Source organism: Pararge aegeria, chromosome 5 (genome assembly GCF_905163445.1).
Source record: "Pararge aegeria chromosome 5, ilParAegt1.1, whole genome shotgun sequence".
Taxonomy (NCBI): Eukaryota; Metazoa; Arthropoda; class Insecta; order Lepidoptera; family Nymphalidae; genus Pararge; species Pararge aegeria.
Genome location: NC_053184.1, coordinates 11,726,935 through 11,743,336, shown reverse-complemented (window position 1 = coordinate 11,743,336; position 16,402 = coordinate 11,726,935). Strand labels below are relative to the sequence as shown.

Here is a 16,402-nt window from a genome sequence, read left to right as displayed (position 1 = left end):
CTATTTAAAATATCAGTTGACGATAATTTCAAACCTATAGTTTAGTTTTTTATCTGGTGTGGTGACAAATTATTATCAGTATATCATTAAATTTAATATGAGGTTTGGTTTATTTAGACTGACTAACAACAGAGAAGTTGGCACAATATGTCTCCTCCTAAGTCTCCTCCTCCCAAACTTAATATGTGTAGTTATTATAAATCAATAAAAAAGGTTTAATCCCATATTGCAGCATATGTACCACAGAATCAGAAAATATTTAAGATTTGCTAAATATTCGACTGAGCTAAAATCGTGGATGCCAATTATTATGATAATAATATGTGGTACTATGGTACTATGGTACCAGAAGATGGTCAATGGATATTTAACGAGGATTTACCATTTAAATTTATTTCGGTTCACAGATGGTTGACAGATGAGGGAATCAGGGCAGCAGGCACCAGCGAATGAATGTTTTTTTTTTTCGTTTGTTGTTGACTATGATTAGTTTCTGTGACGACTTCTCTGACACCGTGGTTAGCGCTGTGTTCTTATAGGAAATCCCGAGTTCGGTCCCCAGCATTTTTTTTTCTGGTCTGGTCTATTGGGTGTTTATTAGGCCTTGGCTAGTTACCATGGCAGTAACCTACCGACAGAGACCGCCCTACCGCCAAGGGATTTAGCGTTCCGGTACGATTTCGCGTAGAACCCGATTAGGAGTATGGCTTATAACTGCCTTACCCTAACAGGTTAGTCAGCTACCATCATAGACTTCGTCGTTATTTACCAAATGGTAAATTATGATACAGTCAAATGTAGGCAGTCAAAGGCTAAGATTAAAGTGAAAAAAAATGTCCAGTACACACAAAAATTCAGAGTATATCTGAACTGCTAACCTAGAAAAAAGTCGGCTAGGATCGTTAGGAAAGTAAAGTAATAAAGTAAAAGAAAAAGATGATTCAGTTAATTGCCTCTGGAGCGTATTGGCGGGGCCTATTGCGGCGGAGTAATGCATTTAAATTGGATTTTTAAAACAGAAATCACCGACTCTACCTACTTATTTCTCCAAGTCTTATTAGAAAATCTTAAAGTTTTCGTTTGTATATTATATATAGATTTTTGTGTTTATAATAAGAGCTTGCTCAGATAGCCGGCGTTAATAGCGCGTCGTATCGTATGTTAATTTTAAGTCGGGCTTGTCGGGCATTGAGTTCGCTTTCTGCATGTGGTGAAGGTGAACGTGGAATCGACTATATTTGATTAAAATAAAACGTAAAGGACAATAATGCTTTTACCTAATTCACAGAGCATTCTGGCTCGCTGTTCTATTTTAGTTTCGAAAACGTTGTATCCTAAACTCGAGGAATATGAAAGATATTTCCATTTTCCTACGACTTAATACGTCGATGGCCCATGCTTAACTTTAATTTATCGAACTTATAAAGTCTACTGATGTGATCATCTGAAGAAGCTTTTATACTGGTTAGACGAACCCATCCGGTGGCACCCCTTTTTTTCGTCTGGCGAGAGGTCCTTACGCCGTAGCTAGTTAACAACTTACCACAATACCGACAAAGACGTGCCGCCTAGCGATTTAGCGTTCGGGTACGATGTTGTGTAGTAACCGATTTTGTGTGTGGCTTATAACTTCTATTCCCCTAACAGTTTAGCCCGCTAACATCTAAGACTGCATCCTTATTAACCATCAGCAAAAGTTGCAGTCAAAGGCTATCTTATAGTGAAATAAAAAAAGCCTCGCACGCCATTCGTATAGCTGTTGTAAGCGCGTGTTTTGCTTACGAGCATTTGACGCCTGTTATCTGAACGTGCCCTAAGAGCTCTGGCAGACCTACTTTTAACTGGGTACTATTTGAAATTTAAGTTTTTTTTTTATAGATGTCTAACAGATAGACGTACGGGTGGAAAATGTGGTAATCTAAGTATGCTGAATACAAAATGATCCTTCGATCAATATTAATCGTAGCTAAGCTAAGCTAAAAATATTACAATGAACAGGAAAATATAGTGTAGCGACTTCGAAGAATCTTCGTTTATCTTTATTTACGTATGAGTAAAAACCAATGTCCTCAATTCACATACCACGTACGTACGTACCCCTTACCACCGGTTTCTGAAACTCTAATCAATAATAAAATTAACCTAATCGATGACCATTATATTAATTGATTCAGCCTATTAGTCGAAGATCATATACAAATGGAATAACCTAGTTAATTTAATTAATATCAACACTAATTAAACTTCACACTAATATATTTTTTTTAAAATAATAATTAATATACTACGACAATACACAGATCTCCACCTAGCCTCAAAGTAAGCGTAGCTTGTGTAATGGGTACTAAGATACCTATATACATAAATACTTATAAAATACAGATAAACACCCAGACACTGAAAAACATTCATGTTTATCACGTAAATATTTTCCAGTCGTTAGAATCGAACCCACTGCCTTGGCCTTAGAAAGCAGGGTCGCTGCCCACTGCGCCAATCGGCCGTCCAACAAAATATGTTAATGCAATGGAAACCGATGCCGGAAAAACATCAGATGTTGACTTTAAAACACAAAAATTCATAATTATACTTTAACATCTAAGCATACTTCACCGTAGTTATTGGAGAATCTTATATGAGATGAACAAGGTAGCAACGTTTCTACAAAAAAAAGAAACTTCCGAAACAAATGTATGTCGTCAATATATTATGTATCAATCGCGGTTGATTAGATATAAATTTTTGAAGAGATCGTTGTCTGTCTCCAAAACTCTTCATCCGATCTATATAAATTAATTAACTTAAATGGAAACATTTCGGAATAAACTCCTTGAAACCAGAAAATAATTTTGCAATTCCGTCTATGAATGACGGAGTTACAAGTGTTCCCGAACATTTATTTTAAAAAACATCTGAATTGATAACCTCCTCCTTTTTGAAAGAAGTAGTCAAAGAATATGAATTACATCGTACAAATTTGTCTGCTTTTCTATTATTATAGCAAAAATGTTCAAATATAAAATTGATATTAGTTAGTACGTTGTTTAATTAATCAGCCTTTCATAAACTTGGGAGTACTTATCATTAACCTCTACAGGGTTCAATTGTGATGTGTCATGAAAACACACTGACAGCTAAGAAACCAGTGTCAATCGCCCACTGTATTTGTTAAGTGAACTCATTGAAATACATTTATTATTAATAATATAATAAATTATTATAAAAATGAAATTTCTTATGATAATAACTTGCTTGACATTTTTTGTATTAAGTGAGGCGAGGCCAAGGTAACATGTGGAAAATTTATGTTCTAGTTATTCTATAGTTCGAATTCTAAAATATTTTTTACACCTAAATATAGGACATGATTTACTGCATTTTACGCCCTTGATTGTAGATATTACAAGTGTACAATAAAATTGTCATCTATCTCGAAAGATCCATTTTTACTAACCATAGGATAAAAACTATCAGTACGTAATGGTCTAAATAATAACGTCCTTAATTCCTCGGTCGATTTTTTCTGTTTCCAACATACGACTAGCATTACTGGGGTTTTTCTAATTCACTTGCGTAGACTTATAATATTTTGATGCATGATATCTACCTACATACATTATAAAGTGCATTTTATATACCTACATAATAAATAATGAGAAAATAAATAAAATATGTATCATCATAACATTCAACTGAGAGATATAAGGCGTAGACCCATCATGATGTTCTTAAGTTGTCGTATATAATACTATTTAGATAAAATAAAAAAAAACACTATTCTTTTCGTTACAGTGTAGAATTCCAAAACCAAGGCGAACCAGCAACATTAATCAATACAAAAGATCATGCACGAGTTCGACGACGGGTAATTGAATTACGTTTTAAATATGAAAAAAGTGGAATAAATATAAATAATAAATATTGGATCGTTTTTAACAGATTGTTGTCTTTCTGTCGCTAAAGGTTATTAAAGTGGTGATAGTCTAGTGTCTAAGAGTTCAGCTTGCCTTTTGGCCGAACATGTACCTCCAACTTTTCGGAGTTACGTGCTCTTTTAATTCTGGCAGTTATCACTTCCTTTAATAATGAACCAAAACATCGTGAGTAAACTTGCATGCCTGAAAGTTCTCCATAATTTTCTTATGGGAGTGTGAAGTCTACACATCCGCACTTGGCCAGGACGGTGGACTACGTTATAAACAATTTTCACTCCGAGAGGAGACCCTGTAGTGTGCCGGTAATGGGATGATGATGACGATGATGGAAGTCTTCCTGTCGGTTTGATATGATAACATCCAGTGGCGTGCATAGAGGGTATGCAGATGATATAAAATTAGGAAAATCTTCTGTACGAGTTATAAAAAACTTAAGAATAGGCATTGTGAGAGTTATAAAAAGCCTATCCTTTATTATTTATAACTACGTACTGGAGATTTTCTTTATTTTATATCATCTTCATACCCTTTGCATACCCTTTATGCACGCCACTGATAATATCTTAGAAAAGGTAGCAGTTTGATGCTTTGATCAATATGAGTTTATCTGTTTTTTAATAACATAATTCTTTTTAGAGCTTCGATTACGGAGACTACATGGACAAATTTTGGAGAAACGTGTATAAGTGCACTAACTGCAATACGTTAAATATCGGAAATGGTTATAAAAACAGTAATAACGTTTTCTTTGGTGAAAAACAGAAAGAACGAACTGGAAACAATGATGTAGTGAATATTGGAAATGGATATAAGAACACGAATAAAGTTTACTTTGGTATGAATCCGAGATCGCAAAACCAAGACCCATTTAACTCCCCATTCTTTAATGATTAACGAGATAAACTTCTTAATTTTATATTGTAAGATGAGTTTTAAATTTATCAACAATCCTAAAGATGACTTCTACCAGTGTATCTAAGCTATAAAACATTTTATTTAATTTTTTTTGTTTGAGAAGTTGTTTTTTATTTTCTTTGAAGAGAACATTGTATAACAAATAACTGCCAATAAAATATGTATTTTTTGAGTACTTATTTATCTTGTTTTGTGTAACCAATTATAAAGGGGTAGCATTGAAACCGTAGATGTATGATATAGTTAATGGTTCTGGAAATAAGCATGGAATATATAGAGCGTAAAAGATTTTTTGTCAGTCATTGCTTAGACTTCACTTAAGTGTAAAACGAAACTTGTTTATAGCCACATACACAACACAACAGTGATGACTTACGGACCATGTCGGTCGCTAACTATGGGCCTCATAAGAAGACTCAGAGTCACTCAGCGGGCGATGGAGCGAGCTATGCTAGGAGTATCTCTACGTGATCAAATCAGAAATGAGAAGATCCGTAGAAGAACTAGAGTTACCGGCATAGCTCAGCGAGTCGCGAAGCTGAAGTGGCAGTGGGTAGGGCACATAGCTCGAAGAACTGATGGACGTTGGGGTCTTAAGGTGCTGGAATGGCGACCCCGCACCGGAAAACGCAGCGTAGGTCGGCCCCCAACGAGGAGGACAGATGACATCAGGCGAGTCGCTGGGAGCCGCTGGAGGCCCAGGACCGTATATTGTGGAACTCCCTAGAAAAGACCTAACTAATCAATTGATATGAGTATTTGATGCTTAACTTCAAGATATTTCTGTATATTGCCTTAGATAAAACCGTTAAAACCGTTTTTGAAATAAATCCCTGGCATGCATATGCACTGACGTAATAAGAAACGTGTGACGTAAACAGACGTTTCTTATAACGTTAGTGCATGCATATAATAATTTTGTTTTGACAGTAAGCATGCCTTATTAATATTTTTTACAGCGCCTGGCCTTATATATTGCCTAATCCTATCTCAAATTAGGTTCCCTGTAAGAGAACACTACTGAGCTATATGGCCGCCTTTTGGTAACTTCGTGCGTGTTCTTCTCGGTTTTTCAGTTCTCCTTTTTTATCCTCTAATTAAGAAGAATGCAAATATACACGATTAATAAATAAATAATAGTTAAAAAGTAATTTTATAAACGCATTACAAAGATCTGACTGACCTGTTAAAACGAAATCTTGTTAAAACATCTACTTACTAAATCTGCCCACTTACGTTGAATAATGATGTGCGACGGGAAGGGATCGCACCAATGAACCAGAAAAATGCCGGACCCTCTGTATCAACCATTAACCAAATATAATAGTACTAAATAGTAAGAAATATTCAAAATTAAACGTTATGTAACGGTAGCAAGCCGATCTAAAAAACATGATAGGGGCCCATCAGACAATGTTTTTTAGATCAGCCCCTCGAGCCCCTTTAGTATTAATACTTTTAACCATAAATATATACCATAATATATTTTCTTGGTGATGGAAATGTATTACTAATTTACAATTTCGGCACACTTTATAACATTAAGTTATTATAGAATCAAGTACCTACTAGAGTATGTAGGCATCCGCAGGAGAACCAAAGTCACCGACATTGCCCAAACTATCAGCAAGTTAAAATAGCTAAAACTAAAACTACCATGTTTATGTAAAAATAAATAAAATTTATGGGTGCGATGGCCTTTCACAAAAGTTCTAGAGTGGAGACCACGAACAAGCAAGCGTAGTGTTGGACGCCCTCCAGCATGATAGACCGACGACATAAAGAGAATGACGGGCTTTGGGTGGATGAGGAAGGCTGAGGACCGGGTGTGGTTGCGCTTCTTGGGAAAGGCCTATGTTCAGCAGTCGACGTCCGTAGTCTGAAATGATGACATTGTCCCTTTGGCATACTTTTTAACCCAGAAACAACTAACACAGTTCCCGCGCGTTTCGTAAAAACTGAATTTCACGTCGATAACGATATTTTCCACTGCAAACTACCTCGAAACCAGTTTTATACTAGCCGAGCCCTGCGGTGCTAGCCCCAGGAAATAAGTCTAAACGTAACTTTTTTTAATAAGTACAATTATGTGTAAGAACAATTAACAAAAATTTTAGGTGACCCAGGGTGCAGGCGCAGCCTTTATGTAGGTATACAAAGATAGATTCCAGATAGATTCCTTAGAATTAAAACAAGCTCGACCTAATAATAATAAATGTAAGTATAAGGCGGGCCTGCAGCGGTGTGTAGCCGTGGAGAGGAAACAGTTTTCTTTACGAGCTATTCCGTCGAGCCAATATTTCTTCGCGACAGTACGCGCCGCCATAAAATAAAACGAAAAATTCCAACGTAATGCCTTCAGCCGCCATGAAAATCATAAGAGGCGAGATTTTATGAGTATCGCTACGGACAATACGCTTCCACAGGTGATTAATAATGGACAAAAACTTTTAACTTTTCAGAGTTATGTGCGTGTTAAGCAGTTAAACATTCAAAGGCTAAAATTGCAAATAAACTTTTCAATTACTAGTATGAATGAATGAATGACAACACTTTTATTGTACACCAAAGAAAAAACAAGATATAAATGTACAACAGTACAATCGCTACATGTCGATTTCTACCAGGCAACCAAAGGCGTAAAAGGAAAAAACATATACAAATAAAACGTATCGTATACAAGATAATTTTATTGTCCACTGTCATTGTCTGCGAACTATACTTGTAATAAAACTGTTAAATTAGATAACAATTAACAATGTATATAGTTCCAGGACGTACGTAGCCTACTTAGAATAGCGTTTTTTTGAAGATCTTAAATTCAATATACGAACTTGTAATTCGTACTTCTCTATAAAATAATTGCTAAGACTACTACCGCGTGGTTTGGTAATCCATGCATTTGCAACAAAGCCTGTATCTAAATGGCAGATTACCTGAAACTTTAATGATTATGTACCGGTGCGGATGTATGGAGTGCACTTATTACGCCGTATTCCCGAGCTCGCTCGTACGACAAATGCTTGACAAAATACTCTGCCAATTGTGTCGGAGCACCGCCCTCAATTGTTCGAGATGAAAAATGGCCTATTCGGATTGTTCGCGAACAAATGCGTACCGTGCGGGTCATTACGCTTTGTTTTAGAAGTAAGTACGACAAAAAATTCATAGGGAAAAGCCGAAATTCTCGCTTCCGCCCTCTTGAGCCACGAGCGCTGGTATTTAAAGTACGGCCAATTGTTTCGCTTGGCAAATCTATTTTTTTTATTTGCCATGAAAGAAAACCATCCCTAAGGAACAAATTTTTATAAGAGACAAAAACATAGCCGTCCGCGAGGTTCGCGCCTTTTATATTTTTAAATGATATACTATAAAATGTGCCTCATCCAGCAAACAAAACCCTGATCTTAACTACGTTCGAAAAGTTATTAAAATCTGTAGGTCTAGGAAAAATCTAAAATTGTACTGGCAGTGAGCTTAAGTTCAAGAAAAATCATTCTTGCAGCGGTGTCACGGCTTGTAACCCACACTTTGAAAAATTGTGTGGAGATCGATAAGCTCAGCCATCCCATAGATGGGGTAGGTTTATTTTCTTAATTCTTTGTCGAAATGTATTTTATGTCTCGTTCATAATTGCAGTTACGAATCCTTCGTGGAAATGAGGCAAGCATATCCCGAACCATGGTAGCAGGCACGTTGGGCTCAGTGACCGAGAAGTTGCCAGAATACCAACTACAACCTTCTGCGTTTTATGTGGAGCGCCATTGAATCGCTGTCACATATTCGACAGTCACGCTTCCACGCCTACTAAAGAGCCTGTCAGTGTTTCCTACGAAGGTTTTAGGGGGTGTGCTCTGTCACCTGCCACAAAGTGGCAGTGCCTGCTGCATGAACCCACCATGCCGCTTCATTCAGCCTCATTACAATTTCGTAGTATGAAATTATTGTCACTGCACATTAAACTTCGTAACGGAAAGACGGAGTCTTTTACCGTTACGTAAGAAAACTTGGCATGTCTACTTTAGTTATCTAATTCGTACTACAAGAAGGTAAAAAAAAAGAATCTGCAATCTAAACTTATAACATTAATATATATAAATTCTGCAGGTACATCTGATTATTTTAAATCAAAATTCAAAACAGATTATAACCTCATCACATTAAAGTTAGTGGGAGATGAATGGGCATTAATTAATTAAGCCCGAGCCCTTCGCGATTACTCCCAGAGGATCCATTACTTAATTAACATTTCTCATGCACTGATTTGAAACAACTTTTCAATGTAGAATCAACAAACAAAGTTTTTATATGAAAATATCACTATACGGGATGTTATTTTGTCAGCTTGTAGAAAGACGAATACTTTAACTTTAAAACATACAGTTTTTTAAACGGATTGATGTAAAATATCTATTTTTAAAAATATTAACTGATTATTACGTTCATTACTCTAAACCCCCGCTCCTATGTAAGAGGTATATGCCTAAACGCCCGAAAACGTTATTTGTAATAGGTTTTCAGGAAAGTTAAATTGAAAAATTTGCGGATAGTATAGCGGAAAATGCGGGAAAACTGAAATCGATTTTTTAAGGGATTATATTATATTAATAACTCTATGTACCAATTTCAATAGGAGAGCGTCTGTTAAACATGAACTTGCTCAAAAGGTCTGATAATATTTTGTATGTTTGATATCCTAAGTGAGAATGCCTGTACCCAGGCGGGACAGTTGTTGGCATAGGATAATTTTGATGACCTATTTGAAATTTTGGTAACAATTTCTTTATTTTGCATCTGAATGCATCGGTACGAGATCTAGAGGGTTTGGATATCTCTACAAATGACGTACTGGTGAGTAGTGGGCTTCCATCAATTCAGACCATTGTAATGATTTTATAAATACCGTAATATATTACCGTTTTCTAATGTTACTTTTTTAACGACTGCTAAAAAAAAGGAGTGTCATAATATTTAATTTTGAGTTTTTTTATTCGTCTAGTTTTAGATATAAGTTTTATTTGTTTATTCTTTAAAATAATTGTTTTATATAACCTAAAATAAACTATTTAAAACTAAATAAAATCTAAAACGTCCTCGAAACCACCGCAGCGAGGCACAGTCCCTAAGATGCCGGCAGCATTGCCCCTTTGGATGGCCAAACTAATTCGTTGGCCAAGGTAACTGCCCGCTCTAGGATCACCGGAAGACTCGATAACCCTTTTCGATAATTCTTTGAAAAGGGCTCTTGCCTCCGGACCCCACGGTCCCAAAGTCTCTACTCCAAAAGGCACAAAAATTAAGCTGCTATCCAGGTTTTCATATTTACGCCTCTTGGCCTGCTCGGCACTGGTAGCAGCCGCACCTACCATTGACGAGGTGGCCTGGATGTGTGATGCAGCTAGGGTATCAACACAAGTTGCATCCCACAGAAGTGACCTTCCAAGCCTCCAAGGTATGAGCGTCATACCATCAGGTCTCTTGCCATCGCTCCGCGCCAAACCAATAGCTTCTAATACAGCTGGTACGTGAGCGGTAGCAAGAGATCGTCGGATGATTTCGTTGATGGTGCTATGGCGTGAGAAGCGAACAGCGCTTCTTGAATAGGAGAGTCCATGGTGACCATAGGTGTCAACGCTGTCACCGCAGTGGCATCGATGAGGCTGAATTATAGAGGCGCCAAGCCTAAGGCTATTCACCACCGACAGAGTGGTGAGAAGATATAAGATATAAGTAAATCTGGATCAGATTTCTATATATGTTTGCTTGAATACTTAAATCATCCCCGGTGACATGAGCCATTGGATAAAAATCAATATGGCGGCGGCGCAACTCTATTTACAAATGTAAATATTCGAAAAATTTTCTGTCGTCGTTTTTTTTTTAAATTAACTTAACATTTGTTCCTTCCATAATCGATATAAAAAGTATATTATGTATAGCTCGGAATGCTGTTTGCGGATAGAAATGAATAGTTTTTACCCTACTTCTTTAATAGATTATTTTATTTGGTAATGTTATGCTGTATTTAATGCTAAGGTTATCCATACCAGGTACCACATAATTTATTTAGGGAATCCATATTTTAAGTAAATTTCCGAATATTTAAAGTTCAGTTTAGTTCAACTTCAGAGAGCGAGTTAGTGGCATTATGTAAACAGACCTTATAATGCATTTTATGATCCTGTCTAATAATTTAAGAGGACCAGGTGAGAGTGAACAAGGATTCCCAACTTTCAAAACAAATTTTATTGTTTCTGAAGTTCGATTAGGTAGGTCATTATGCAAGTGCAAATGTAGGAAACAAGTACCTACTAGTACTACGTGACCATCCTTAATGCATTCATGATGGGTCACATACTTATTAGGTACAAGTACAAGTATGTGAAATAACACATTCATACATTTAGTAAAGTTAAAGACATGTTGTACGACCCTCTTCAATATTCTGCGAATCGTATAGCAGCAAACAGAGCATTACCTTAGTAAATAAGACAATTTTTCAACATAAGAAGCTAAATATTTTTGAATAAAACCCCGAAAAGAGTCAAATTAAAGTCAATTTTGTATCGAATTTTATATTTTTTAAAGAATTATTTTGAGTATAAGCAAAGAGGACATAAACACTAGATATATTATTGAAAGTATAAGCACAGAGAGCATAATCGTCGTAGGAGTTGTTACTATTAAACTGCCTCGTTGACCTAGTTGTTTGCATATGAGTACGAATCGGGGAGCTATTCCCTGGTCGTGCGAAAGAGTTATGAGTAATTACTAATGTTTAAAAACAATTTTAAAGCCTTTCTGGCACAGTGGTGAGTACTGTGGTATTTTAATTGGGAGGTCCCTTGTTCGATACCCGCTGGGACAATTCGGAAATTAATACCTAACTTACAAATTTCCCCTGTTCTGGTCTGGTGGAAAGGCACCCATCGATTTAGTTTTCCAGCACGATGCACGTAGAAAACGATTAAGGGTATGATCATAGAATGCATCGTCACTTACCACCAGGTGAGACTGCAGTCAAGGGCTAACTTTTATGTCTTTTATTTTATATATTTTTGTACTATTATATTATTTTGCTATGAAAAAGTAGCACACTTTGATTCGGAATTTTATTTGGCTCAGTGAAACTCACTAGGTTGGCGTTATTTAAAGCAGTATTTACTAATTCATTTTATGATCCTGGCTTATATTTATGAGGCCCAGGTGAGCAAGGATACTCAACTCTTCGAGAGTGATATACGCACAGTTCTACATTAAGTCGTTGCAAACTCTAGAAATCATTAGTAAGTGTAATATTTTATTTAGGCAGTAATCCATAACGCTGGAGAAGTGCGGATTGATAGACTTCACACGGCCTTGAGATTATTATAGAGAATGCAGATTTCCTCACGATGTGTTCCTTGTACATTATTTTGTTCATTATAATAAACCGCTCTTTACCGTCATATTGAGTGTGCGTTTGTAATTTGTACAATTAAATATCAAAAAGTGATATTTAATTTACCGTCATATTGAGTGTGCGTTTATAATTTGTACAATTAAATATCAAAAAGTGATATTTAATTTACCGTCATATTGAGTGTGCGTTTATAATTTGTACAATTAAATATCAAAAAGTGATATTTAATTTACCGTCATATTGAGTGTGCGTTTATAAATTGTACAATTAAATATCACTTTTTAATATTTAATTGTACAAATTATAAACGCACACTCAAACGTAAAGAGCGGTTTAAAATAATGAACAACATAAATTAAAAAAACAAATATACTACGACAATAACACATCGCCATCCAGCCCCAAAGTAAGCGTTTTTGTGTTATGGTTGCTAAGATGACCTTGGAATATTTTTATGAAAAATATACATAAAGGCACTGAAAAACATTCATGCTAATCACACAAACATTTTCCAGTCTTGGGAATCGAACCCCGGCGTCCTTGGACTCAGAAAGTAGGGTCGCTGGCGTCAGTCGGCCTTCTAAATAATATAACCATCAGCTTTGCCTTAACTTCCAACTGCCGAGCACAAGTTAGTGTCCACTCGTGTATGAGAAAGTACACTTACCAGTACCAGACTTACCACGCGGCTCCAATGCTGTTCAAATTAAAATACTATCGCCGACTTCATCAGACTTCATTGAGATCATAGGTACAAATGAAAATAAAGTGAAAAACAAACTTTAGGTACGTTTACAATTTTATTTTCATCCCGAAAGCTCACTGGGTTGGCATTATTCAAAGCAGACTTTACTAATGCATTTTATGGCCCTTCGGATATTTATGAGGCGCTTACCTGAAGCGCAGACCACAAGAGTACCTACCCCTCTCATCGGTACTCTTTTTTTATTACTTTCAATTTCACAAAAGTGTATACTCGTCCAGTACGTGAGGTTTGCAATGGACGGTATTTATAACACTTTGCTTGTTAACTATATAGATTACTAGCTGTTGCCCGCGACTTCGTCTGCGTTTGATTTTGTTTTTAAAGTATTCAGTATGGCTAAGCCTTAAATGAGTACATGTGACTGTCAATTAATTATAGACAAATAATTTGCAATAAAATAATATTGCGGCTATAATGAAATATCTAAGCTATCCTATCTCTTAAGTTGGACCAGACTGCTCACGGTGTGCCAATTTAATTTAAAATCGGTTAAGTAGTTTAGGAGTCCATCGCGGACAAACATCGTGACAGGAGATTTATATATATTAAGATTAAGATGTTGTGTTACAGTAGTCACAAGAGTTTTAGGGAGGGTATCCATTTTATTAGATCAGGGTTTTGGATTTAATATAACTGCCATACTTGAATGGATCATCACTTACCACCAGGTGAGATTACTGTCAAGTTGTATAGGAAAAAAATATAACCACCAGGTGAGATTACTGTCCAGTTGTATAGGAAAAAAATATATTAAGTTTTTTTCATTACTAATTAGTCTCGACTAGCGTTAACTGCTGATTTGAGAAGAGTCTTAGATGGTAGCGGGCTACAGGTTAGCTCGAGAGTTAGCTCGAATTATCCTAAGTACGTGGTATCGTACCGGAACGCTAAATCACTTGGCAGCACGTCTTTTTCGGAAGTGAGGTAACTAGACACAGCCAAAGTGCCTTACCAGACCAGTCGAAAGACAATTCAGAAATTGTAAATTCCTACATTACCTATCCATTTCGGGATTGATCTCCGAAAACCTACCTGACGAAGATTTAAGAAAAGTTCTTAGTGTAAAGGTTTTTTTCTAATATAATCTAAGCAATTACAAATTGCAAAAAAAGTGGAAATAGGAAAGTGCATTGAACTAAATTCGTAACAGGTTTTGCGCCGCTAATTAGAAACATGAAATTTGTACAGCGATAAAAGATCGCATACTTTAAGATTCAGAATAAATATTATACCTACCTACTAGTAATTAGCTCATGCCAGACATAAATGGTGAGACAAACTGACAGTAAAGTTATATAAGAGCTATATTATAAGAGCTTTTACCATTTTTAGAGTTCGGAACTCTAATATTATCAATGGACTCACCGATCTAGTAGACAAAAATAAGATATCCATCTGCACCATTTCCCCTGGTAACAAATGAAACAATAATATCTGATATTTTGCGAGGAAATTCAAATGTTTGGTCTAGCTGAATTCGTTCCTGAAAGTAATCACTGTGACTAGATCATAGAGAATTTTATCATGCTCAAAGAGTTTTCCGCAACTCTGCTGCGTTAAACTACTGATAAGTAAGATAATTTAATTTGTTAATTTAACCAAAAGAAGTAACACAATCTTAATCAAGAAAAGATGTGGAAAACGAAACATTATCTATTATCTATCTATCTTCTATCTATCTATATATATAAAAGATAAAGTGTGGGGGTATATTTCGTATAGGCTCCGAAACGGCTGGACCGATTTCATTGAAACTTACAGGGAATCTCCGAATTTACCTGGCGAGTAATCCTGTAAAGTTTGGTGACGATCAGAGTATTTTTGAACTGTCAAACTGTCAAATACAGCTTTTATTTACTATGATGATATTCTATTATTTGGTGTACATGGGTGTAGATAATGATCTTCCTCCGCTCGAGAAGAGAATAGAAGAGAATGAATACGGAGAGAAATAAATGATTTAAATTAAATTAAATTAAAATTAAAAATTTAATGATGTAAGTTTATTCTTTAAATAAAATAAAGCAAAATCTAGCCCGGCGAAGCGGGCTGGGTACGCTATTTATATATATAAAAACAACATACGAGATCTCCACCTGTGACCCTAGAGGGGTAAATAAGAATTCAGGTATCATTTACCGAATTCAATCATCTCTACATCAATTAGAGATGAGCTAATTTAAAGAAACAAATAATTTCCTCATGTTATGTCGTATCAGAGTTCATGATTAAAACAAATCACGTAAGTATTTAATAAATCCTGTCCTATTGACAGTGTAGTACTGATTAAGTATGTAAATGTGTTATAATTATTATAATAACGAATATTATGATTGACACGCAGTTTAAAAATTTTGAATTAAAATTTTCATTGTTCAAAATTAATTCAGTTTCCACCAAATTGAATTAATTGTGGACAATTAGCATAAATGGTTGCAAGCACAAATTATCTCATAATGTTACAACGGTCTCGGAGCTTCCGTACATCTACCGAAATGGGGCCCTTTATACTTATACAACGAAATGGCTCTAAGTAGGTATATTACTTCATTTAGAGAATTCGAGGATATTCTTCAGATTCCTATAAGGATTTGCAAACAGTAACACAACTCATATGCCGTCACGGCAAGCGGCACGACGCTCTCGTGTTCCGCCATGCCCCACCTGTACCCCATACATACATCCTTTGTATTATTATTCAGTAATATTATTATAGTAAAAATAAGAAGAAAAAATATTTTTTAGTTTATTTTATTTGTACTTGATATATTCCTATCAAGTTTGATGTTTCAAAACTCTTGATGTTTCCAGGCAAACTTTTTTTTCTTCTACAATTTTAAGTCGTAATTGAAACATTAACAACCCACGTTGGTCTACATTGTGGATTTATAATGATTACTGATTTGAGCTCCGATAGCATTTTCTATTGTGTATGTTTAACTTTTAAAATACTTTATTCCTACTACATACCCAAATATAATATTTTTTTTATTGCCACCACAACTTTATTTTAAGTTTGAATAAAATATTCATAAAGTTGAAATAAAGGTGTCTATCATCATCACCATCACTATCAACCCATTACCGTCCCACTACAGGGCACGGGTCTCCTCCCCAAATCAGAAGGGCGCGGATTGCAATTCGCGTGTCTGTTCTGAGACCAATATGGGGATCTTTCCGGCGTGCAGATTTCCTCACGATGTTTTCTTTAACCGTTATAATACGTGATGTTTAATTGCTAAAACGCACATACCTGTGAAAAGTTAGAGGTCGGGATACGAACTCAGCCGCCCCGAAAGTAAAGCCTAAACTTTAACCACAAGGCTATCACCGCTTATTAAGTACCTACCTTATATTCTTAGAATTTTACGTAATTAGTCTAAA

At 35.8% G+C, this 16,402-nt stretch overlaps 1 protein-coding gene across 1 annotated transcript; it reads left to right on the top strand.

The window, feature by feature from the left end:
- Positions 1–3,152: 3,152 nt before the first annotated feature.
- LOC120623834 lies at positions 3,153–5,029 on the top strand. Its single transcript, XM_039890099.1, has 3 exons — positions 3,153–3,287; positions 3,793–3,865; positions 4,572–5,029. The coding sequence occupies exons 1-3, from the start codon at positions 3,226–3,228 to the stop codon at positions 4,827–4,829; spliced, it is 393 nt and encodes a 130-aa protein (XP_039746033.1). The 5' UTR covers positions 3,153–3,225; the 3' UTR covers positions 4,830–5,029.
- Positions 5,030–16,402: the final 11,373 nt, after the last annotated feature.